We start from the raw sequence: 25618 nt of genomic DNA on the forward strand, positions 1-25618 counted from the left end.
TGTGAGCTGGAGACCATTTTAAGTGTAAGATTAGAAATGCATTTTTAAAAACACTGAGAGAAAAAGAGAGAGCTTAATTGTAAAACTGCACAGTTGGGATACGCTTCCATTTGTTACCTCTCATGAGAAGTTGTGTGTGGGTTCACTTTAAACAAAATGGCAACCTGCGCTGTTCCTTTTGGACTGGACTCTTAAATCATGTCTTTGTGGGTACCCCATGCACAGCAAGTTGAGCTTGTGAGGTTTAGTCTTGGATCTCAGAGAAGCAAGTTTCTTTATTTCTGACTGCCAATGGCCAGAGGCCCTGGGTCTCCAGTGGGCATAGAGTTTGCTGGAGAAGCTGTTAGCAAAGGTTTTTTGCAGGGTCCCTCCCAAAACGACTCTGGAGAGAAGACAGCCCTGCAGAACTGCTGAGTGGTCTTACTAGAGAGCTGGCCCTCCTGAGGAAGGGGTAAAAAAGAGAAGGGAAAGAAGTAAAGTGCACTCTTAGCCTTGGAGACAGAATCTCGATCCTCTTATTAGAATTTTTAAAAATACCTTTAAATTCCCTTTGGAGAAAAAAAAAAAAACTCCAAGATTAACATAAAACAACTATTGAAGAGCAAAAGATATATAGTTAATGTAACTGAGAGATACAGATTGAAAGAACATACTTGTTAAAGTGGAAAAAAAAACCCTAATGCACAGTATTTACCAATATTTAAATAATCCAGTTGAAACCTTTTTTTTTTGTCATTAATGAAAAAATACACCATAGATGGTTACCTACACTGAGAAGAGTGGGAATGATGGAGTTGGGGGAGAGGAACAAGAAGGTCCATTCATTTAGAGCTTTGCAAGATTCATATATACAGCACCAGATCCTATTAAATCAGCCCCCCTTGAGTCAGTACAGTTTGTGAGAAGTGAACACTTCAGAATTGCAGTATAAAATATGGCCATAAAAAAACTTCTGTCTTCCAGTCCTATGCAGGAAGGTGCACCATGCAAGGTGGGGGCTCGCTGGAGGGGCTCGCTGTGCTGGCGCCCCAGGGCTCCCCTTCCCTGGCCCCGCCCCCCGGGCCCCACCTCCAGAGCCAGTCACTTGCTTCCAGTGTGCACTGTCGTCACAGTGGTGGGCCTGGGTCTCCGCTCAGCTCCGACTCCTGAGACCCCCGACGAAGAAGAAATGAAACTACAGAGCGTGGAAGGTGCCAGACCTGCAGGGGAACAGCAGGCACAAGAGTTAGACCTTCAGAAGCAAATATTCACTCCTCACTGCCTACCACTAGAGTGTCAGGTGGACTGTGCTGGAGGGGAGCCAAACTGTTAGGCACTGGACTCTCCATTTACCTACCTGTAGAAAAGTCTGTGTAGTGGGTCCACTGCTCTATTCTTTTTTTTTTTTTAATCCCCACTATAGGGCGTATGCACTTGCCAGAAAGACAGAGAGAGACAGAGAGACAGAAAGTGAGAAATTACCCCCCAGGGGGGATGGCTGTGCTGCAATCCCTTCTCCTCCATTCTCCTCTCAGGATCCTGGGCACACACGCACATGCGCCTGGTGTAAAGTTAAGCTACCAAGTCCGGGACTCCAACTGCGGTTAACTACATTGGGAGTCCAGTGACATAGTCATTATGCTAACTGCTGGTCCCTCACTGTTCTATTCTTAGTCTCAACTGTCATCTTCCAGTCATGATTACAACTCCTTTGTATTTGAAAACTGCATGGGTTAGCCACCATGATATGATAGGTTCCCTTTACTGAGCATTTACTATGTACAAGGCACTGGGGCTAGATACTAAATACAAGTTGTTGGTAAAAAAAAAAAAACCCAAAAAACAAACAAACAAAAAAAAAACTTGACCATTTCTTCTTTTTTATTTTAATTGCCAGAGGATGTGTGCACTTTCCAGAGAGAAAGAGAGAGAGAGAGATTGAGGAACAGAATATCCCCAACAGGGTGTGGTCATGCTGTAATCCCTTCTCCTCATTTCTCCATGCTGTTGTGATTTTGGATATGTATGCATATGCATTTGGTGTGTTTTTCAAGCTATCAGAGCCAGGATTCAAACTGCAGTCAGCCAGGTGGGATTTAGTTCCCTTGACCACAAAGCTATGGGGCAGCTGAAGAATTAGCCACTTCCTATGACAGCTCTGTGAAGTAAGCACTTTATGATTGACTAAAGAATCCGATACCCACTTGTGACTCCTGGTTGGTGTGTTGCCTGGTTGGTGTATTTTGGCTAAGAAGGGTTTTGTGACACAGAGGGCTCTGAAACAAGGGCGTTCACCAATTCCTGTGTGAACTTAGCAGCAAGTTGGCCTAGAAAAGTTCCTTAACAGCCTGCACTAAAACCCTCCCCGAGTGGGTATATTGGCATTGGAAGGCCTTGGGGTGGGAGGCACCAGCTGCTGCATAACTGCAGTAGTGTACATACCCCCGTGAAAACTGTGTGCTCAGAGGGGGATACTGAAAATAAAAGTCTGTGATGGCCTTTGCTGTAAATGCCATTGGTCAAGTCTTTAAAAACATCACTAATCCTGCAGCCTCATTGACTAGAGGGTAGAAATATAAACATGAGTCTACAGAGGTGTGCCACAGTGTCAGGGAAGCTCATGGAGATATCCTGGAAAAATTTAAAGGCTGGATATTCCAGAATAAGATGCGATGACTTTCTGCAGAGACAGGGAACTAATTTCTGGGCCAAATGTGAAGGTGTGTGATGCTCAGGCCAGGACCGAGGTGAAGAGTGTTGCTCTATGTTAGGGAGATAAAGGCTGCAGGGGATGACACAGGCCAGTGCTCTAAAGTGGGAAGGGGACACTGGAACATCTAAATATGAGAGAAAGATAAATATGTGGGGGGGGGGTGAGGGAGAGAGAAAGAGGAGTGTGTGTGCTCAACAGGGTGGAGTATTCCACACAAAGATAAAAGATAATAAAATGCCATCACTATCAGTTTTAATGCAAAGCCAGTACGCTTCATATACATGAGCTCAAATTATCATCATCTTCATAAAAAAAAAAATATACATTCAGTGTATATACAGTCAGTGAGATCAGGCCATCATGAGTCTCTGCCACCTCTTCCTCAATCCATAGTGTGCCTGCACAGTGAGAGACATGTCAGAGGGAAGGAGATAGCTCAGGGCATCTGGGCCTTTATCCAGACAGACATGGCTGTGTGGAACTTGAGCCACAGATTTTCCGTCTACAAATGGAAAGAATAATACTTAGGGTTGTATGAGTATTCAATGATTACATTTAAAAATTATCTGTAAAAAATGCCCTATGGTTGCAGTGAGTATTAAATAGAATAAAGTGTTCAAAGTGTCAGGACCAGCAGATGGCTTATTGGTTACGTTGCTGGACTACCACATAGATGACCATGTTTGAGTCCCGGACCTGGTGACTTAAAACTCACACCGGGCATGTATGTGTGCGTGCCAAGAGGAGAATGGAGGATAAGGGACTGCAGCGTGATCATCCCCACTGGGGGGTGATTTCTCACTTTCTGTCTCTCTGGCAAGCACACACACCCTATAGCAATAATCTCTCTCTCAAAAAAAGGAAAGTGTCTGGGACCAGCAGTTAGCATAATGGCTATGTCACTGGACTCCCACGTAGTCGACCATGGTTTGAGTCCTGGACCCAGTGGCTTAAACTCATGCTGGGCGTGTGTGCGTGAGTGCCCGCCCAAGATCCTGAGAGGAGAATGGAGGAGAAGGGATTGCGGCATGGCCATCCCCTTTGAGGGGTGATTTCTCACGTTCTATCTCTCTGTCTCTCTCTGTCTGTCTGGAGAGTGCATGCGCCCTATAGCAAAACCCCCCAAAAAAAAAAAAAAAAAAAAGCAAGTGTCTGGAAAATAGTAGGTTCTTGGCAAATGATATTTCCCTCCTGTCCCCCTTGGGCTTCTCTTAAATGCCAGCTTAAGGCCCAGCACTAGCAGAACCCACTGGCGAATACTGCTATGTGGGAAGCTGAGGCCACATGGAAAGCCTGGGTTTGATTCCTGGCCCACACTGAAAAGCTAGGCACAGTGGTGCAAGCCTGTGATCCAGTTCTCTGGAGGCTGAATAGCAACCTGGGAAGTCCCTGCCTAGAAAAACACTAAACACACACACACACACACACACACACACACACACACAAATGCCAGCTGAAGAATTCTGTTTTTGCTACATACGCACAATCTTTTTGGCTGGCCAAACTGAGGTTGCTTGAAACACTTGCATTTGAACTGTCCAGGCTGCTGCCAAGGTGTAGTTTTCTCATATGTCTCACGACGGCTGTGGCATTAAACGCTTGCTGAAATTTAAGAAAGGGAAAAAGTAGACAAAATATTCCAGCTAATTAGAAACCATTCTGACTGTGTCCTATTGTTATCTTAAGCATTTCAGACTTCTTAAGACATTCTCATGAACCTCTGGGATAAAAACTTATATTGCCCCTTCTCCCAAAAGCAGTGCATTCATTAACTCCCTTCCCACCAAAATGTATTTTGGAGATCTAAATGAATAGTTTCTTCTACAGCATAAATATAAAGAATGAATATAAACAATTTTTTTCATAATTTAAGAGAAATGACTTTTAGAATAAAAAGCACATTATAGCATAATACATAAAATGTAATGTTTTAAAATAGTTTTTATTTTCCTATTATTTGTACTTTAATCCTATATAGTAGCATTTCCTCTGAATAAAGGTCAGTGGAATAGATTTCATTTCCATATGGCCTCTCACTGTTGGCTGTCATGGAAGAATAAGCAGCTGTTCATCAGCCACACTGAATAGAACCCAGAGTTTAGGTAATCAATGGGATCATAAAACTTCTATGGTTTAAATCTGTCAAACTGTTACCAGGAAATATTGATGAAGTCAATTCAGATCTCCTGTTTTTTCCTCCTCTCCATCTCACTGTAATTAAAGGTCAACTATCCAACGTTCTGGCAAAGTGAAGAAAGGCAAAGGGGATTACATTACTTAACAACTAGCAAATGGGTAAGAACCGGTGCTATTGCTATTTTTGAACCCCAGGGGGGAACGTTTAATCATGTATTTGATCCCTCTCACATCATGATATTCTCTCCAAGTCTTAATCATTCTCGGTTAAAATTAGCAAAATTATTTGGGGGAGGTTCTGAGGATTTTCATCTAGACTTGGGAAGCAGTGACCTTTAGAAATAAGAAATGCTCAAGCTGTAGAGCAAGTTTTATGACAGTGGTTAAATCCCCTGAGAAAGAACTCGTGACTTACTCTCCATTTGCTTTTTGCGAAGTTCTTCCGGATCTGGGCACTGACAGACTCGTGGATGTTTTTGTTGAGGGCTGTGTCACCAGCAATCCTGAAACATAGGCAAAGATGCTCCTTCAAAAGGGTTTCTGGGGGCTCAGGTGCTGGGTCCCAAGTTGCAGTCCCTGGGAAGCCTCATTCTATCCTCAGGACGGCTGAGGATAGTGAGAAGGGAACCTGCCACTGCCCTTCCATGCTGCTCGTATCACTGCTGTTCCCCAAGCCCACACAGTCCGCCAGCATCCCTCCAGAGTCTAGTCACCTTCTGTGCTCCGTACCCTTCCAGGATCTGCCAACACCCTCCTGGTGGACCGCACTACCTACCTCTCATCTTTTCCCCTTTCAAACTACAATTCCTGCAATATCAGATCCACAATGACAAGGTGACTGGAGTTCAATCTCCCATCCTTTTCCTTTTCTGCTACCCTGCTCTGTCTCCAACCTGCAGCACTGTCCCTCAGCGCTGTACCTCGGAGGTTTCCCACCTGTTCCCTGACTGGTCTGCCCACCACAACCCCATTCCTGGCCTTGCTTCTTGGCTTTCTCACACCCAAGGCCCCCACTGTCTGTTCTCCCAGGCCCTCTGACGGTGGGCACTGCTCACATCCCTGGGCTCTCAGCTCCCTCCTGGCCCCATCCCAGCCAAGCTGAGTTCCACAACATCCTGCTCAGCACTGCCACGAACCCTGAATCCCTCATCTTCTCTGTGCCTGGAAAGAGGACTCCCAGCTCAGCACAGCCCCCCATGTGTGTCCCCAGTGAATCCTCTACCCTGCATTTTCCAGGAAGTTCTCAACTGGGTTCTGGTCAGTCTTGGGCAATCTTTTATTTAGGTTTTGCTGTTCCTGAGAGCTCCTCTCATCTGTCTTTTCTCCCTCCACTTTTTTTATTTTCTTTTTTTAAGAGAGATTTTTTTGCTATAGGGCATGTGCGATTGCCAGAGAGACAGAGATAGAGAGAAAGTGAGAAATTACCTCCAGAGGGTATGGCCATGCCACAGTCCCTCTCCTCCATTCTCCTCTTGGGATTTTGGGCATGCTTGCACATGCGCCTGGCATGAATTTCAAGCCACCGGGTCCGGGACTAGAACCACAGTCAGCCATGTAGGAGTCCAGCAACATAGCCATTATGCCATCTACTGGTCCCTACTACCTGCTTTCTTTTCTCTTCTACCTTACCACCTCCAGGTTTGTGAGCTATATGGGGTGGATCACAGCTCATTCTTCTCTCATGTACATCTTTCATGACCATACCAGCGTCTGTCCTCCCACCAGCTCCCTGGTCTTCCCACCTGTCAGAGGAAACTGTTCTGCTCCCGGTCTTTTCTGGGCTTTGGTGTTTCTGTTTTCCCTTTCTTTAGCACCAAACTTCTACATTCTAGGTTGGTATGTGATGATGCCCAAGAAAGAATTTCTTGAATCATGAAAAAGTTCTGGGGCAGATGCCAGAGTCAGGGACTTTCCCTTCTGGTTGGAAGGTAACTAGCAAGTGAGGAAACCTCTCAGCTCCTGGACCCCAACTGCCCTGGACACAAAAGAGCCTAGATGCCATAGACTGTTATTTACCCACTTTGGGAAATGAAAGGAACAAGTTCAGGGCTTACTCCGATAAGAACTCATGCCATGAGCCTTTCTTTCACTTTAGAGTTACAAGCATGGTTGACAGACTAGACATGAAGTCTATGTTAGGCTGGTCTAAGTTTAGAACCTTGTGTGGTATTCCCAGCTAAAAGCAACTTCCCCCCAAATATAGTCCTTTCTTTTCCCAGCTGGGCTGAACACATAGCCAAGAGGATGCTCCAATAGTAACAGAAGCAAACCAGGTTTCCAACTCTGACAACTGTCAATTGCCCCCTTGCCCCAGACACATGTCAGTAAAACAGAAAAAGGGCATGTGAAGGGGCAAATGCGTATGGAACAAGAGGGGGCTTGGGAACCACAGACATTCTATAAAGCTTTTTCTCCGAGAGTTCTCATTCATGGGTGTGGTAGCTCTTGAACCATTTTCAAAAGCTCCCTCCTCAGAAAAGGTTGCCAGTTCCAACAGGTTTAGGGGCCCAAGTGGTAGGAAGTATGCAGCTCCTCAGGCTGAGCGGTGCAGAGCCGGGCTCTGAACCAAACAGGCCTATGAGGAGGTCAGAGAGACCCCGGACCTGGCCCGCCTACCTGTCGACAGTGTGGTCTCAAAAACTTTGAGCCCCGGGCACGTCGACTGAACTCTGCCTTTCCTGCCTTTTCTGCAGGTTAATATGGGCTCAGATGCAAGAAAGATGCAAATTTTCAGTTACTTGAGGAAAGTTTCCTGCTCACTTCTCATAGTCCCAGACTGTACTGCAGCTAAGAGTCAAGCTGGGAAGGAGGTGGCTCAGGGGCTTCCTGTTCAGCAGCCTTTTTTCTTCGGGGATGGGGTGGGGGCAGCAGGTATAGCCACTTTGGGCCACACAGTGCCACAAATGGGCATCACAATGACAAGGGCTATAGCTGCCACTCACAATAAGCTAGGAAGTTGGCAATAACAACACATGACCCCCTAGTGCTCGGTGCTACTTTCAGCATTATTCATCGACAAAACTGGAGGTGGAGAATCTTAAAATTAGAAGTCATTTAGATTGTCCTAGCAATCAGCCAATGCTTCTGAGCCCGAAGAATTTCTTTTTAAAATCTGTACAGTCACACATAAAGGTAGACATACTTCACTCATGTTTTAGCCCCTCCATTAACCATGAAGATGGCATTTCCATAATCACACTGTTCCCACCTCTTACTACCCTTCTCTGCTCACAGAGGATCAGCACATCTCTCCTCGCCTTTGGTATTTTTTTGTTTGTTTGTTTGTTTGGTCTATTCCACTTCCACAGCTCTGATATTGCATCTTTTCCCCCTTTTTTTATTGCCAGAGGACAGATAAACTCTCCAGAGAGAGAGAGAAAGAGAAAAAGGAAGAGAGAGAGAGAGAGAGAGAGAGAGAGAGAGAGAAAGAACTCCCAGCTCAACCATGATTAATAAAATTAATTTTATTAACCATCACACTGACTCAGCTAGGCCACTGTACTCAAATATTTAATCAAACACTGGTCTGGATGTTTCTGAGAAAGTTGTTCATTTTTTCCTCCCCCTTCCAGTTTTTACTATAGGGTACATGCACTTGCATATAGAAAAAGAGGGAGGGAAAAAGAGTGAGAACAGAAAAAGAATGAGGATACAGACAGAAAAAGAGTGAAGGAAAGTGAGACATCACCCCTCATGGTAGATGGCCAACACTCAGGATTTTGGGCACATGTGCCTGGCTGCTACTCAAGCTGTCAAGTCTGGGCCTCAAACCACGCAGTCGGCCAATGTGGGAATCATTTTTTTTTTTCTTTTTTTGAGAGGTTATTGCTATTGGGTGCATGTGCTCACCAGGAAGACAAGAGAGAGACAGAAAGCGAGAAATCACCCCCCAAGGGGGATGGCCATGCCACAATCCCATCTCCTCATTCTCCTCTCAGGATCTTAGCCACGTATACACACACACACCCAGCATGAGTTTAAGCCACTGGGTCTGGGACTCAAACCGTGGTCAACTACATGGAAGTCCAATGACATAGCCATTACGCCAACTGCTGGTCCCCAATGTGGGATCTTAACCACCATACCACCAGCTAGCCTGGGAAAGCATTTCTGATATGAGATTAACGTTATAATCAGTAGACTTTGAGTAGAGCAGATTAGTGTCCATCATGTGGATGACCTTCATCCAATCAGTTGAAGGCCTTAAGAAAAAAGAGGATGAAGAAATTCTGTCTCTGGACTGTCTTTGGACATAAGTTGCAACATCGGAGTTTGGATGTGCCAACCTCTGAAATCATGTGTCAACACCTTAATTTCTTAAAATAAATTTCAGTCCCTCTCTCTCATCATTTCAGTTTGCTAATCAATGAAACTGGAGATCAATGTTAGAACAATCTGAACCCAATGAATGAGCTCTGGCAAGGTGCTTCCCTGTCATGGGAAATTAGTCCCCACTCTGCCACCTACTGCTCCCTACTCCATGGGCAGCAGCCAGCAGCCTGCTGGTTCCTGACCATGCACCATCAAGGGAAAGGCAAAACTCAAATGAGAGGGACTTAGAAACAACAGGTTAAGAAAGGCCAACTGTATCCTACATGGAGAGCTTTGAAAAGAGCTCTCTCCTGCCTGGAGTGGTCTGTGAGAGGCTAAGGAAAGCTTTGTCTGTGATTTCTGAGGCCTCTCCTAGCCTTGACTAAGTGGGAAGAGCAAGTGCAGAGTAACGGGTGATGATCTCTGGGCATAACAAATCTGCTGACACCACAGTTTTCAGGATGGTGATGCTGGCACAGCTACGCTCCACTAGAGTAGTTGCTCTGCTTCCTGCCAGCTCCCAGTTGGAGCTGTGCTTGCCTTTACTCAGGCAATTTTATTTAAAAGAGACAAGTGTATCATAAATGCAGGCAAACAGGAAGTTTCAGTGATGCTTGAGTCAAATTCATTCATTGTTTACCATTTTCCAGTGTTTAACTTCCGGGGAATTTTGAAATGTACACACACGCACACACACACACACACACACACACACACACAGTTTATCATTTTCCAGTGTTTAACTTCCGGGGAATTTTGAAATGTACACACACACACACACACACACACACACACACATACACACAAATGATAAAGCAATGGAAAAAAACCACCTTGGAAGGCATTTGCTGATACAGCTCATGGGCTAATACATCTTGCAACATTTCACAGGCTGATGACTCTGAAGTCTTTGTGTCTATCTTGACCTCCTTCCTGAGCTCTCTACTCATTCAGCAGAGCACCTGCCGCATGCCTTGGCCAGTCAGTAGCACTTCCAGTTTGGCATGCCCAAAGCTGAACTGCTTCTTCCCACCGAAGCATGCTTCTCCTCCCAGCACAACCATCCTCCCTGCTCCCCCTGTTGGAAACCTGGGATTATCTTAGACCTCTCTTCCTCAGACCAATGCCTGTAGCTTGTGCACCCTGGAGTGTCTGTCTATAGTCCTCTCCCCCTGCTCCATCCCTGTTGCGCTGCCATAGGCAGGCCACTCTCATCCTTCTCTGGGTCAGGTTCCTCTGCACCTCTAGTTTGCACCTGCCTGCCGCACTCCCCACCCATCTCCTACCACTCATCCCCTATTCTGCAGCCAGACTGGGTTTTCTCAAATCAGATCTGGTCATCCTGGTCTGTCATAGGCCCACTGCCCCAGGGAAAAGTATAAATTCCTGAGTGCAGTAAAAAAAAGTCCCCCCAAATGGTAACTTGTATATACTGGAGAAGTATTAGGTAGCAAGTGTGCTTCTTCTTTGTTTCATATATTATTGCATTTGACCCTCAAAAACCCCAATAGAGGACCAGCAGTTAGCGTAATGGCTATGTCGCTGGACTCCCATGTAGTTGATCACAGTTTGAGTCCTGAAACCGGTGGCTTAAACTCACGCTGGGCGCATGTGCATGCGTGCCCAAGGTCCCAAGAGGAGAATGGAGGAGAAGGGATTGCAGTGTGGCCATCCCCCCTGGGGGATGATTTCTTGCTTTCTGTCTCTCTGTCTCTCTCTGTCTTTCCAGAGAGTGCACATGCCCTATAGCAAAAAACTCTAAAAAAAAAAAAAAAAAGAAAGAAAGAAAAACCCAATAGGATATATATTGCTGAAGCTTGTCCACATAAGTATATCCCTAATGTAGAAATCTGAAATCCGAAATGCTCTAAAGTCCAAAATGTTTTGAGTTCTGATAAGGTGCCACAAGTGGAAAATTGCACATCTGACCCCATGTGATGAGTTGCAGTCAAAACACTGCAATATAAAAACATTGCAGTAAGTTACTTTCAGGCTATGTGCATAAAATATATATGAAACATAAATGAATTTCCTGTTTGGACTTGGGCCCCATGCCCAAGATATCTCACTAGGTATATGTAAATATTTCAAATTCATAAAAATCCAAAATCAGTAGCACTTCTGGTCCTAAGCATTTTCGATAAGGAATGTTCCACCTGTGGTGAAGCCAGGACTTGGAGTGAAGTGGGCCTGAAGAAGTAGACAGTTTGATTATACATTATTTCGATATTCTTCAATAAGTCATGCTGCACAGTGGTTCAAAGTATGTGACAATAAAGATAAAGCTACGGGCCAACCAGTGGCATGGTGGTTAAGATGGTTCGATCCCACACGGCCAAGTGCATGGTTTGGGTCCTGGACCTGGTAACTCGTAACATGCAGAGCACTTGTGCATGTATGTCCAGAATCCCGAAAGGAGAATGGAGAAGGGACTATCGAGTGGCCATCTCCCCTGGGGTGATTTCTTTCTCTCTCTTTCTCCCCCTCTATCTCTCTCTCTGATGAGGATACACAACCTACAGGGGAAATTTTTTTAAAAGGAAAAATACATAATTTCAATTAATTGAACAACTGAGTAATCAAACACCAATTTTAATGCCTTCTTGGGTAATTATGATCTTCGATAAAAATGATCCTTAAAAAGGTTCTGGAAGCTGAAAAGGCTCTCTCTGGCATACTTAACTTCTCCTGACTACATTGAGAACACTGTGTCCTCAGGACACAAATGAGTTCACTGTTGGCTTGGGGAGAGGCGTAAAGCCACTGGCCAGATGACATGAAGTTAGCTCCTATGTGGACTTCATAAAGAACACTTAACTAATGGAGGCCTTCGGCGACAAGGTCCTCAGAGTGGGCGATTTTGCTTACCAGGGGTGCCGAGCTGCCTGCTCACATGTGTATCTTTTGTTTGGGTCTTTCTCCATCAGATTCCGAATGAAGTCTTTTGCTGTTCAAGAAGAAAGCACAAGGGAAGGAATCACTTTGTGGCTTGAGATGATACAGTAGGACTCTACCAGGTCTTTAGGGGTATTGTATGTAGCACAGAGAATATGACCAGCCCTTCCTGGACCCTACTGAACCATGGAAACAGGTACCACCATTTGGGAAAAAAGAAAGGCAAGACTTGGGACTCCAAGGACTAGCTGGTGAATGAGGGGGGCGACGAAGCTGAGCTGGGACCTGACTTCTGTCAGTCCCTTCTCTTGAGTAGCTGTGACCCATTTGACTCAGAAATGAGAAAATGTCTTCATAATCGTGTGGCTCTATTCAGTTCCCCACTGCCTTTGAGAGCTGTTTGGGCAATGTCCTTCCCAAGTGTTAAACATGGTGGATTCAACCAAAACCACTGATGCCTGCTGAGCCTGCCAGGTACTATAGCGACCAAGTACCCAGAGAGCACCACTGCAGCCCACTCAGACTATTACATGCAAACCAGTGAGTAGGAAGCTATAAGGCAGTAAGATGTGCCCTGCTTGGAGAGGAGAGTGAGTGGCAGCCCCATGATCCAGAAGCTAGACACTGGGATCCTGAGGGATTGGGTTACTAAACCAAAAGATGATACAGTGAGGTATGTTAAAACCCATCTCTCTGCAGAATGTGTCAGTTCACTGCCCTTAGCACAGGGCTTCTGGGGACACTTGTGCCCTTCCTAGCTAAGAAGAAAAATATTCCCCACACAGCTCCTTCTTATAAGCTTTACAGAACTTTATTCCAGGTGGGGTTTTGGAAGATTGAGGAAGCAAGATGTTTCCAGTTAGGAAGAACTAACATCAATAATAAAATGCTCTATTCGAATAGCTCATCAGAGACTACAAAGTACTGCCCCATTCAGTAGCTCATTTCATCCTCTGCTACTCTATGTGGTAGGTAGATTATTATTTGCTCACTGAGGACACTGAGGTCCAGAGGAATTTCCAAGGCCAATTTACATGGTCCATGATCTTGAGGTTCACCCCTCAGGAAGGAATGGTGAATTTTCCTGGGATATTTCAGTGTGGCATCATAGCTAAGATGTAGGCTTTGAAAGAAGTGCTTGGGTTTAAGTCCCATCTCTGTCACTTACTATCTGTGATTCTGGTCAAGTTATTTCACCTTCTGGGGCCTCATCTGTCAAATGGGGAGAATGGAAACACAGAGCTAATAGTCTATCCTGAGGGCTGAGTGAGTTAGCCCATGTTTAGAGCTTCTAGTGTTCAGCATATAATCAGCACTCTACAAATGCTAGTTAATGTTGGTTCACTCCCAGATCACGCAGATCAGGGGCTGGAGAGGAGAGGTGGAGGAGTGGCTGTCTGTCCCTTGGCCTGGCTCAGGCTCGATGTCTCAAGCCTGCCCTCCACTTAGCAAGTCAAGTACAAATATGGAGCTCGTAAAGCTTCCTCAGGAGCTGTTAGGTTGTCGGGAAAGTCACTTTCTAGACAACCCAATATCTTTGCATTGAATGCATGTGTTCCCCCAAAATTCATATGTTGAAATCCTAGGCCCCAGGGCGATGGTATTAGAAAGTGGGGCCTTTGAAGATGATTAGGTCATGAGGGTGGAGTCTTCATAAATGAGATTAGTGTCCTTACAAAAGGGACCCCGGAAAGCTGTCACACTCCTTCTGCCATGTGAGGATACAGCAGAAAGACAGCAGCCTATGAACTAGCAGCAGGACTTCCCCTGACATCAAGTTTGCCAGTGCCTTGATGTTGGAACTTCCTAGCTTCCAGAACTGTGAAAAAGAAATATTTATTGTTTAAACTTCCCAGTCTATGCTCTTTTTGTTGTAATGGCCTGAATGGACTAAGATAGGTACTCAGGACCATTATGACCCCACAGGGTCTCTTGGGCCTGTGAGCGTCAGGTGGTCTGGGTAGAAGCAGCACAGGGACCACCCACTGGGAACTGCAAGTGGAGACCTACCAGAATCAGAGATGTCATCCCAGTATGGAGAGTCAAATTCATATTCTGCCTTGAGGATCTGTTCGAAGAGCTTGGAGTCATTTTCATCATAAAAAGGAGGGTAGCCACAGAGTCTGGAAGAAAATATGGTGCAAAATCTGAAATGTCTGCATATCTATGTGGTAATATTACACACGGCCTGGAGGGAAGAGGCACTATCAATTGAGTTAAGAAAGCCTGTACTGTGTGTGCCACAAATATAATCTCAGGAAAGCGACACACATTTGATGGGCACAGGAATCACAGAAGTAAAACTGAGATGTAGTGATAGTGAAAAAAGGTTAACTTCGGAAGTGATCAAAGGCAAATACATATATTTATGATAAATTATTAATCAGAGAGTCCCATACACTCTTAAAACCTACCAATTAAGCCTTCTGTGCATAAATGCTACTGATCTTATTGTCTATAATAATGTCCTGAAGATGATGAGTTGGTGGAAAGAACAAAACAAAATATAAGTTTAATATACATTTCAGGACTTTCCAGGTTCTTCTACTTAAGAAATCATCATAGGATGAAAAGGAAATTTTACAGCCTTGAGCACCAGTTGCCAGGAGGAGCCCTAACCTGCATATTATCACCCTACCATACCCACACTGGGTAATTTGGAAGGATAGAGTTTTGTCCATTAACAAGCCATAAGTACCACCAGGAGTTGGCACAAGTTATAAGACTCTAATATCATAACACCATCCATTTTTTCACTGACTCATTTCAAAGCTGATTTTAAGAAGATCATATTAGGATATTGGTAAAAATAACCCATAGCTCTAGACGGCCAGGAAGTCATCTGACAAACGTAATAGGAGTAGAAATTTTGATTAGACATACCGAATACACTTAATTCCCTAAGTCATGGATGTCCATTCCAGTTATGCTATCGGCTCTAATGCCACCTTTACCATTAGTGTATCATTCGATGCCTCTTTTTCTTTGGACCAAAATTTGATTAAAATGGAAAAAAGAATGTAAGATTCTCTGTTGAAAATGATGTATATGGTAACATCCTTGATTTGATTCTCACATGTTACATGCATACATTGAAAAACCATATTGGGACCAGCAGTTAGCGTAATGGTTATGTCACTAGACTCCCATGTAGTCGACCATGGTTCGAGTCCTGGACCCGGTGGTTTAAAACTCACACTGGGCATGTGTGTGTGCATGCCCAAGATCCCGAGAGGAGAATGGAGGAGAAGGGATTGTGGTGTGGTCAGCCCTGGGGGGTGATTTCTCACTTTCTGTCTCTCTGTCTCTCTGTCTGTCTGGTGAGTGCACATGCCCTACAGCAAAAACCTCTTCAAAAAAAGAAAAAAAAACATACTGTGTTACAGACATCTATAATGATGGCATTTAAATAAGAAAAAAGAAAAAGCAGAGGGCTAAACTAGAAAATTCCTAATACTCTTACAGGCTTTAAGATGCTGTGGTTCGGTGACTCCTGACTCCCAATTTGTTTGACTGGAAAACACTTAGGAGAAGGCCTACAACCTGCTTGAAACCCACGAAAGCCCTGGAAGGCCCGGATTGGGACTGCACAGCCTGGAAGAGGTGGATTGAGGCTGCAGCTGTGTGTAATTCAGGGCAGGGGAAAGCAGCACTCCCTTCTGGAAGGCCAGGTGCAAAGCTGGATGGCACAGAACTCACTCTGGGGCTGCAATAAACGCAGATGGTGGAGGTGGGGTGGGGGTGGGGGGGGCAGTGGGCACAGGGGCAACCACAGTGGGAGTTCTGCTCCTCAATGAGCTCTGAATTGTCCCACACAGCCCACCGATGTTCAAGCACAGTTACTGCTTACAGAGCAGTTTAATGAGGACAAATGAACAGGGACCAACGGACTGAAAGCCTGCAAGGGATTAGGTGGTCGGCAAGCAGGAACTGTAATAAAAGTTAGCAGCACAGCCTTGGCACCGCCATTCTCCAATAGTTCTGCCGCTAGAGGCCTATCACAAGCAGCCACTGCAGGGGGAGGGGGATGGTTAATGATGTTCCTAAAGGCTGTAAGACATTCTGTGGGTCCCTAAGATTCAAAAACATCTATCCTCACAAGGTTGTTTTAGGGGCTCAGTGCCTGGAAATTTTTCTTTTTCAAGATTTGCTGCTTTTGGAGACATGAGTAAGAGCCCATGCCTCTGAAACCACCAGACACATACTTCACTGCCCAAGGAAACCCTAGAGCCAGGAGATGGATATGTAAATTTTTCCTATAATGAAGGTTTGGGTCAAATGAAATGTGCATATTAGGAAAAGCAGACAGAACAAAATGTTAGTCTGCTTTCAAGAAAAAAACCTAAATTTTAGATATGTGTGGTTTTTGTTTATGAACAACCAAGCATGTTTTTTACTTCATGGTTTGGCTTTATATTCAAGGGAAAAAAGTTAAGAAAATTCCGAGAAAGATTTATTTTTTGGTGCCAATTTTCTTAATGTATATTCCAATTTTTTTCTTCTGGTGTTAGCTCTTTTTTTCCCCCCCTATAGACTATGTACTGTGTTTTTGCAGCTGAACTGAGGATGGAAGAAAAAGAAATGCATCTAGCATGGAGTCTATTTAAGCTAAAATTAAGAAAGAGAATTTGGGGCTGGCTCTGGGCTCAGCAATGCACTGCTCAGAAGCCGGATCCCACATGGCAACTATGCTTTGAATCTCAGCCTGGTCAGCCTGAAATACACTAGTCACAAGCATGAAAGCTCAGGATCCAAGGGGTTGGAGGAGGAGATTGTGGCATGACCAGGCCCTGTGGAGGATGCTCACCCTTCTGTCTCTGTCTCTTATGCTCTCTCTCGGCCTCACTCTCACTAAGCATGTGCTCTATCAGGAATAAAAAATAAAATTAAAACTTAAAAAAAAAAACAAAAACACAAGAACGAAAAGGGACCACCCAAGTGTACACGTTAAAAGGTTCAAAGTTGGGGCTGGCAGGTGGCAGGGTGGTTAAGGGCGCTAGACTCCCACATAGCCAATGGCAGTTCGAGTCCCAGACCTGGCGGCTTCTTTCTCACTTTCCCTCTCTCTTTCTCTCTCTCACTCTGTCTCTCTCTGGTCAAATAAAAATAAATAAATAAATAAAGTTAAATAAAATAATTATTAAAAAAATTTTTTTTCTAAGGTTTTTGCCTTAGGGCATGTGTGCTCACCAAGAAAGACAGTGAGAGGGAAAGTGAGAAATCACTCCCCAGCGGGGATGGCCATGCCATAGTCCCTTCTCTTCCATTCTCTCCTCAGGATTCTGGGTACACATGCACAGGTGCTGGATGTGTTTTTCAAGCTGCCAGGTTGCGGACTCGAACCACTTAGTCAGCCATGTGGGGTCCAGCTGCCTAAACCTCTGCACCACCTGCTGGCCTGAAAAGGGATTTTATATTAAGAATCAGAAAAGAACAGAATGGCAAACAGGGGATGTAAAATCTTCCTCAGATCTGAAAATGTGATAGGGGGCCACCTGGCCAGGCTATCCCTTAGCAGGTTTGTGTGGAGGCAACCAAAGAGGAGAAATATAACAACTTTAGGGTGTTTATCTTCACATTTGGAAGGTGGGGCTCCTGTGGTCACAAGTTGCCTGGTTATACTTATAATTCCTCTGCTCCTTGTTAATTTCCAGAAGTCAGCTTGTTTTACATATCAAACCCTTAAAAAATCCACAAGTTATATCACCTGAATATTCACAGATGATAAAGCCATTCTAAAGATCCTAGGTCTAAATGGGCACAGTTCAGAAAAACATCTGAATTTCCCAGTCCAACAATTGTCCTGCCTAATAAATGCAATCCATAGTCAAAGGACCCTCCCATTGCCCCCATTCCAGGCTTGGGACTACTTCCAGGAAGAACCCTTACACCTTCCAGTCTGCTATTCAGTTTAACTCTCAGCTTGCCTGTGTCACACTTAAGCAAACACACTTTGAGAGTCTACTTTGCTTCTGTAGCTTAGCATTGACTGGGCACATACGTGGACTATACTCAGAGCTTGGCTGTGTTATCCCGCTCAGCCTTACCCTCCCAGGAGGTGCATGTCCCACACATGTTCTATCAGCCATTAGAGCTGCTCTCCATTCTGCTCTGTGTCCTGCAGGCTGTTCTATACGTAAGGACAGAAGAACAAGGACTGGCATCAGTGAGGGTCAGCTAATGGGGACCCCAAGGGAGATAGTGCCAAAGGAGAAGTTGAGGACAGCATAGCCTGCTCTCATTATAGGATGAAAAGAAAAATTTTCAACCTTGAGTACCAGTTGCTATAAAGGGCTCTAACCTCTGTATTATCACCGCGCCATGCCCATATTGCGTATTCGGAGGATATAGGTTTGCCCTTCCAGCTCTCAGGCTGGTCATACATCTTGAATGACTGAAGGCTATTGCTCATCTCAAGGGAACACACTGACCTGGACCCTCTCTCTGTGATTCTGGTAATGTTTCCTCCCTTCCTCATCCCCTTAGGTCTCCAGCTCAGCTGCCACAAAGCCAGGGGCTCAGAGCTATTCCTTGTGGTTCTCTCACATTACACCTTTACATACAGTCCTTGTACAAGAGGACTTCAAAGAGTTCATGGAAAAGTAGAATTAAATGATGAGTCTGCTTTGGTGCAAACAATTTTGAAATTCAAGCACCTTTTTTTTTTTTATAATATGCATTTCCCATGAGCTTTTAAATACCCTGATTACAATCCTCATTTTAAAGACAAAGAAACAGTGCAGTAAAGTCAGGACTTGAGCTTATTCTCTTTGATTTTGAGTTGGTGTTTTTAACTACTTTGCTTCTTCCATAAAGATAAGGAGACTTGTGAACTGAAGCTCCCACTTTGGTGTTTTATTTTAATGCTAGAGGGTGTGTGTGTGTGTGTGTGTGTGTGTGTGCATGTGTGTGTCGGAGGGCACCCCTAAGAGGGTCTGGTCACAGTGCAATCCTTTTTCCTCCTATTTTCCACCCCAGCAGGATCCTAGGCATGTGTTCATGTGGCCTGGTGTATTTTTAAAGCTACTGTGGCTGGGACTTAAGCCCCGGATGGCCATGTAGGATCCAGCTTCCTCTATGTGGTGCGTAATTGCTGTGCTACTGGGCCAGCCCACCCTTCAGTCTTGAATTTGCTATCTCTATATAGGTTATTGGTTTGCTCTACTCACCTCTTCATCTACAAGTAGATCCCTGTGAGAGAACCCTGCCTTCCCACCCTCATCTGAGCTGGTTTTCTGAGCACAGGAACTTCTTGGTTCTGGACCAAGGTGAAGCTATGCACTTTCCCTGGGCTACCCTCCCCAAGCCCCTCTCCCTGACTCTGGCACACCCTTGAAGACTGGCTGGGGTGTTAGTAAGAAGACCTTGTCCCTCCCTGCTGGGTGGGGCAGGTGCTCCACAATGTGGTTCCAACCGCAGTGGACAGAGCATATTGGAGCCACTTCCTATGCTGCACACAGCTCTGACTATTCCCAAACAGCTAAAGCTAGAGCCATGTCTTACTGTGGTCTTTGGATTCTCAGTGCCTAGGCCAGGCCTGCCCTGTGCAGATGTTGGAGAAATGTACATAAGAATGAACATAATTCTTTAGAAAGAGGCTTCCTCACAGCTACTGGGCTCTGAAGCAGAGATAAAGGCCTAGGATGCAGGAGAGCCTACCACTGCCCTGACCCAGGGAGACCTCAAAGTTCCCACCTAACCCAACCCCTCCTGCACATCTTCTCCCACAGGAGATGGTGGGAATGAGGAGAACAAACTGGCCTGCCTTTGTGGAGAGAGCACAATGTGCTTCAGGTTACTTAAAACCCCACTGCTGGGCATAGACACATTCCATAAAGGAGGAGGTTTTCCATGAAGGAGAAGGCTTTTAATGTAAACAAATGTGAAAATCGACAATGGCCAACCATGGCTGATTCGGCAGTTTTTCTTGGAAACTAAAATGCTATAATAGCATAAAAGCTCTTATTGAGAGGCCCTGTGAATTTCTCATGGTCATTATCCTACATTAACTTACGTTCTTCCAGCTCTTTGCCCTTGGCCATGTATCTGCATCCCTTTAAAAATGGATGCTGCTGAAAGGATTTCCAAATAATGATCACTTGCTATCCCCATGCTTTATGTACCATTATCTCCATAGTTCACTTCACCCTCTGATGGCCTTGCCTACTTTTTGGACCCCTTGAATTACATATTCAAGGTTCTCCTTTTTTTTTGTGTGTAGCTTTTGATATTAGAGACAGACACAGAAAGAACAGGAGGGAGCTGGCATCAGAAGTGGTGGCAGGTAAAGTCCCAGCCATGCTTGACATCAACGGTGATTTTATTTTACCGTATCTTAGTAAGAACACTTAACATGAGATAAACCATCACAGCAAAGTTGTAAGTGTACAATACATTACTGTTGCCTGTAGGTACAATGCTCTGCAATCTTTACAGCTTACTCATCTTGCTTCATCGAAACTTTATGTCCATTGATTAGTAACTCCCCATTTCTCTCTCCTCCCAGCCTCTGGCAACCACCACCCCCCTCTTTGATTCTATAGCTTAGGCTATTTTAGATATCTCATATAAAGTGGAATCAGGGAGTACTTGTCTTTCTGTGACGGGCTTATTTCATTTAGCCTAATGTCTTCAAGGTTCAACCCTGTTGTGATATATTACAGAATTTTCTACCATTTTAAGGCTGAATATTATTTCATTATAATGTTTATACAATATTTTCTTTATCCCTCCATCTGTTGATGGATATTCAGGGTTTTTGTTCTCCCACCTTTTGGCTATCTGAATAATGTTCTAGGAACATAGGAGTGCAGACTGTCTTTGAGTTCCTAATTTTGGTTCTTTTGGAAAAATATCCAGAAGTGGGATTACTGGATAGTATGGTAGTTCCATTTTTAATGATTTGAGGAACCTCCATTATGTTTTTCATTGCAATCACACTATTTTGCATTCCCATTAAGAGTGTACAGGGGTCTAATTTCTCCATGTCCTTGCCACATATATCATCTTTAATTTTTCTTGAAAATAGACACACAAATGGCCAACATATATGAAAAAAATGTTCAACATCACTAATCACCAAGGAAATGTGAATCAAACCCAATGAGGTGCCCCTTCACATCTGTTAGGTTGGACATTGCCAGGCAATGACTATATGTGATGTTTAAAAAGTACTTCCAAATGGATCTTATAGTACTTCGAGGTTTTCATTTTTAATCAGCCAATATGCACATATTTATTTGGTATACCTAGTATTGTTTATTTAGGTATACTTAGTATTGTTTCATTTGCCAAATATTTATTTTGTACCAATTATATGCCAGGCACCAAGTTTGGTACTGGAGAGATGATAAGAACCATTCTTGCCCTCACGAGCCCGGTGCAGTGGGATAAAGAGACAAGTAAACAGATAATGACGTCGGCAGTGACAACAGTACAGACAGGCAGAGGATGTGATGGGCATATCGAGCACGGGCAGAGGATGTGATGGGAGTATCGAGCATGGGCAGAGGATGTGCTGGGAGTATCGAGCACAGGCAGAAGATGCGCTGGGAGTATCGAGCACAGGCAGAGGACGTGATGGGAGTATCGAGCATGGGCATCTGAATCCCGTGTAGTGAGGAAGCAGAGGAGGGAGGTGCCTATGCTCTGTCTCCCAGGATGAGTAGAAGTTCTATAGGAGAAACAGTGGGGAGCCGCAGGCAGGAATGGCTAATGAGAAATAAAAGGCACAGAGGCATGAAAGAATCCCAGAATCTTCTGAAGAACGCAGGAGCTGAGGAGCAGTTTGCCGATGCCACCACGGCAGTACAAAATGCAAGTCAGTAAGCAGTTAGAGTTGAGGCTGATGCAATGGACAGCAGGGGGCCGTAGGGGCTTGTTCCCCACACTGAGATGGGCAGTTTATCCTGCAGGAGACAGGAGGCCCTGAGGGGCACAGGCCAGCGATAGGGGCAGCTCGACTTTCACTGAAGCTGCAAGGGGCCAAGAAGGCAAGTTAGCCTGCAGGCAAAAGAAAGATGGGGTGAGGGATTGGGGAGAGTGGGGGTGGGTTACGAAAGGTGGCCCAGGCCATGGCAGTTGGGTAGGAGGAACAGACAAACTCCAAAAGTAGTTGAGAGAGAACTGGGTGCACTTGGTGTCTAGCAACATGGTACACAGAGACCAGGGAGGTTTGCAAGCGTGCAGGGTGCATGACGAGCGGCCGTCCACTGAAGCGAAGAGTAGGATGCTGTATGCCTAGACATGTCAGCCAGTGCCTGGCAATCCCACTTCCCCTCCAGTGGAAACCACCCACTCAGGGAAGCAGCTGCAGACAATTCTTTGCATATGGGTGGGATATATTGGCAGAGGAGGCTGGTTCAGCACAGGGGGATCCATGAGGCAGCCTGACATCAGAGGCAAGCAGCTCTAGCAGTTACCTGGGTCTCGCCTAAGTCTGGACTGAAGGCTGACACAAGCTTCAGAGAGGGTGGTGCTACTGCCAGGAGGAAATGAACTCAGCTCCTGGGGGTGGGTGGCTATGAGAGGGACCCATGCTTGGGGCTGTGTCACGATTGGGGCTTCCAGTTCATCCTGCACAAAGCAATGCCACAGATTCCTTCTCCTTAGGGTAAATGAAGAGAATCTGCTCTTTGCAACTAAAATTGCCAACATACCACAGAGATAAGAAGAGTTATTCTGTTTAGACCTTTGTGAACTGGACCAGGTACGTGTGAGAGATTGGGTGATGGCAGCCACTAGATAGCTGGAGATAGAAATCTGCAGCCAGGGACAGGGTCTGGCCTGGGGATGCTGAGAGAACCATCATCATTTTCACGGAAGCCAGGAGAGAGGATGAGAGCACTTATGAGATTTTGTAGACACCACCCAGGAGTTGCAAAGCAGGTCCCCCATAGGCTGAGTCTGGCTCACAGATTGTTTAGCCAGTAGTGATTTAAAATAAATGTGGGTTTGAATGGCCATAAGCAGGTGTTGATCCAGTCAGTTCACCACAGTTCCCAGAAGTCTCCACGATATTGGAGTATATTAATACAAGCAAATAAGCATGTGTACGGGGTATTGGAACTTAGATTCCCTGGATGTTTAGCTTGGCCTGGATGGCTGTATAAGAAAAGTAAGTTTATCTGTTTCTTTTCTTTTTTTTTTTTTTTTGAGAGAGAGATTTTCGCTATAGGGCGCATGCGCTCGCCAGACAGACAGAGAGAGACATAGAGACAGAAAGCGAGAAATCACCCCCCAGGGGGGATGGTCACGCCGCAATCCCTTCTCCTCCATTCTCCTCTCGGGATCTTGGGCACGCACGCACACGCGCCCGGCATGAGTTTTAAGCCACCGGGTCCGGGACGCGAACCGCGGTCGACTACGTGGGAGTCCAGCGACATAGCCATTACGCTAACTGCTGGTTCCCAGGTTTATCTGTTTCTTACCTGTCGGCAAGGCACCCTTCTGCATGAAGAAAAATGACCCAGCAGGTCACATCTTTACCTAATCTCCCCAGCCCTCCACTGGCTAAATTGGTGACTGAGTCAAAGGCCAGAGAAGGAGTTCTGGATAAGGGCACTTTTAAGAGGAGGAGGAGCCTGAGCACTGTGTTATGCCCTGTGAGGCTACGGAGGGCTGCAAAAGCAGTGAGCCCTGCTGGACAGGGCCCGTAGGCTAGACGCTGCAGGGAGCGTGACAAATCAGTCTACCAGAGTAGACTCTTTGGCAGAGGTGTGGCTTGCGTCTACATCAGTGATTCAGGCTCGTGCCCATCAGGGTTGTCTGGGAAGTTCATAAAATTTTAACATGTTCTGCATCCTTCCCAATCAAGTGAGTCTCAACTTCTGGGCAGGGCCTAGATATTTTTATTTTTCCTCCTTTAAAAAAATTGTACAGGTAATTCATATTCATACTTTAAAAATTCAAATAACTTCTCCTTAAGAGGCTAAGGAAAAGTTCACTCCCAGATCCTCATTCCCCACTCCTGCTATTAAAGTAGCCTGTGAATGCTTTTCAGAAAAGTTCTGGGCATACACACATGCATGTGTACATGGTACCAGAATGTGGATTACCTGAAAGTCTAGCTTAGACTAGATGGTTGTGTAAGAATAGCTGGTGCATTTCTTTCTTTGCATGCACCAGCAAGTCCCTAGCCTGAGCAAAAATGATCCCTCTTCAGAAGGAATAGTCTTGATTGTTTTCCTCTATGGGTTTCCTTTGCTTATCGGCTAGTAACTCTTTCTTGCCTTCTGACCCAGAAGTGAGCTCAGGCCTGCAGCTGCAGCTACGTTAAGCCCTGTCCTTTCCTGAGTATAGGCCCTCAGGAGTCCTACTAAGTACAGAAGATGTATTGCTGCTGGCTAGACAGGCCATTGGCTGTCACCAAAGACTAAGAGAGCATTGCCTACACCCCAGGCATGGAATAAGAAAGCCGGAGTCATTCCACTCATGACATTTTCATTCTAGTTGGAAGGACAGGGGACAGACACTTTGGAGTTGATCAGAACAATCACAATATTTCATCCTCTGTTGAGAATATTCCTGTCCATATACTGTTTCTTGCATCTGAGAGTCTCCCCTTTGACTCCCACCAGGCCTGACCTACTCATTCACAAAGCTCCAAGTGTGTAGCTCTTCCTTGGTGATGCCTTTCCTGACCCCACCCAGATGCCAGGGCAGGCACCACTCTTCTGTACACTTTCAGCTCTGCGGGCCCTGCTAAATGGCAGTTGGGCTACTTTCTAGTCTGTAGACATCACATCATCTCTTCTATTAGACTCTGAGCTCCCCAAAGATGGCGATGGCATCTCATTCATTTTTGCAATCTCAATATTTAGCCCAGGACAGAGTGTGTGCTTAGCAAATATTTGCCGGATGAATGGGTCTTTAAATGCTTCAGTGTTTCAAGGACCATTCCCATCCCCAGCTCTAGCACCTCTCCAGACATTTCCCATTCTTCACAATCCAGCCCATCTCTTCCTTGGGTCCTCCTAAGAAATGTAAAGATTACAGCTTATTATCATGGTTACAATTTTTACCTTCCCATGTTGATGATGCTTTTCTAGAGGAGACAGACTATCTCTTCCATAACTTTCATTAGTACTCAACAGTATTTAGTGAATATTTGTTGATTGATTAGCCTTTGATGAACAGGGAATGCTTTACATGAAACATTTTTGCTAGTGTGCATATATGTGTGTACATGCACACAAACATACATGGAAGAACATATTTAAGTTGACTTAAGTAGAGTTGAATTCCCCCAAATGAGTGTTTACTCTTGAAAAAGTCTACCAAATTTTCCCAAGTGTAATAAACTTTCATTTATTGCTGCAATGAAGCCTCTTAATGGTCAGTGGGACCTGCTATAAATAATATCTTTCAAAGGGAGATTGGAATCAACTCAGAAAATCTTCCACAGACATTCTCTGACTCACACCTGCCCAGGGTGTGAGTGCGCATGCAATTTCCTCCATGTATCAATTTCTCTCTCCGAAACTCCTCCCACCAGCCACTGTTTATCTGATGACATAACTCATAGGTAGTGGGCCCCTGTGTACAGCCCAAATCCTCAAACCTGAAGCTGAAAAGTCTACTTGA

At 45.1% G+C, this 25618-nt stretch overlaps 1 protein-coding gene across 3 annotated transcripts in view; it reads right to left on the reverse strand.

Annotated features, from left to right (window-relative positions):
* Positions 1-255: 255 nt before the first annotated feature.
* CAMK1D (calcium/calmodulin dependent protein kinase ID) overlaps positions 256-25618 on the reverse strand; it is a 483186-nt gene continuing 457823 nt past the window's right edge. The window contains exons 7-11 of one of the 3 annotated variants that reach the window (XM_014588391.2): positions 14045-14157; positions 12008-12086; positions 5244-5331; positions 4220-4294; positions 256-1199 (exon numbers count right to left, since the gene is read on the reverse strand). In XM_014588391.2, the coding sequence (XP_014443877.1) occupies positions 1107-1199; positions 4220-4294; positions 5244-5331; positions 12008-12086; positions 14045-14157 (448 nt within the window). In that variant the 3' untranslated portion in view covers positions 256-1106. Of the gene's footprint in view, positions 1200-4172; positions 4295-5243; positions 5332-12007; positions 12087-14044; positions 14158-25618 lie in introns of all 3 variants that reach the window. The other 2 variants (XM_006150006.3, XM_006150007.3) reach the window with 2 other exon arrangements.

Source organism: Tupaia chinensis, unplaced genomic scaffold (assembly GCF_000334495.1).
Source record: "Tupaia chinensis unplaced genomic scaffold, TupChi_1.0 Scaffold000275_1, whole genome shotgun sequence".
Taxonomy (NCBI): Eukaryota; Metazoa; Chordata; class Mammalia; order Scandentia; family Tupaiidae; genus Tupaia; species Tupaia belangeri.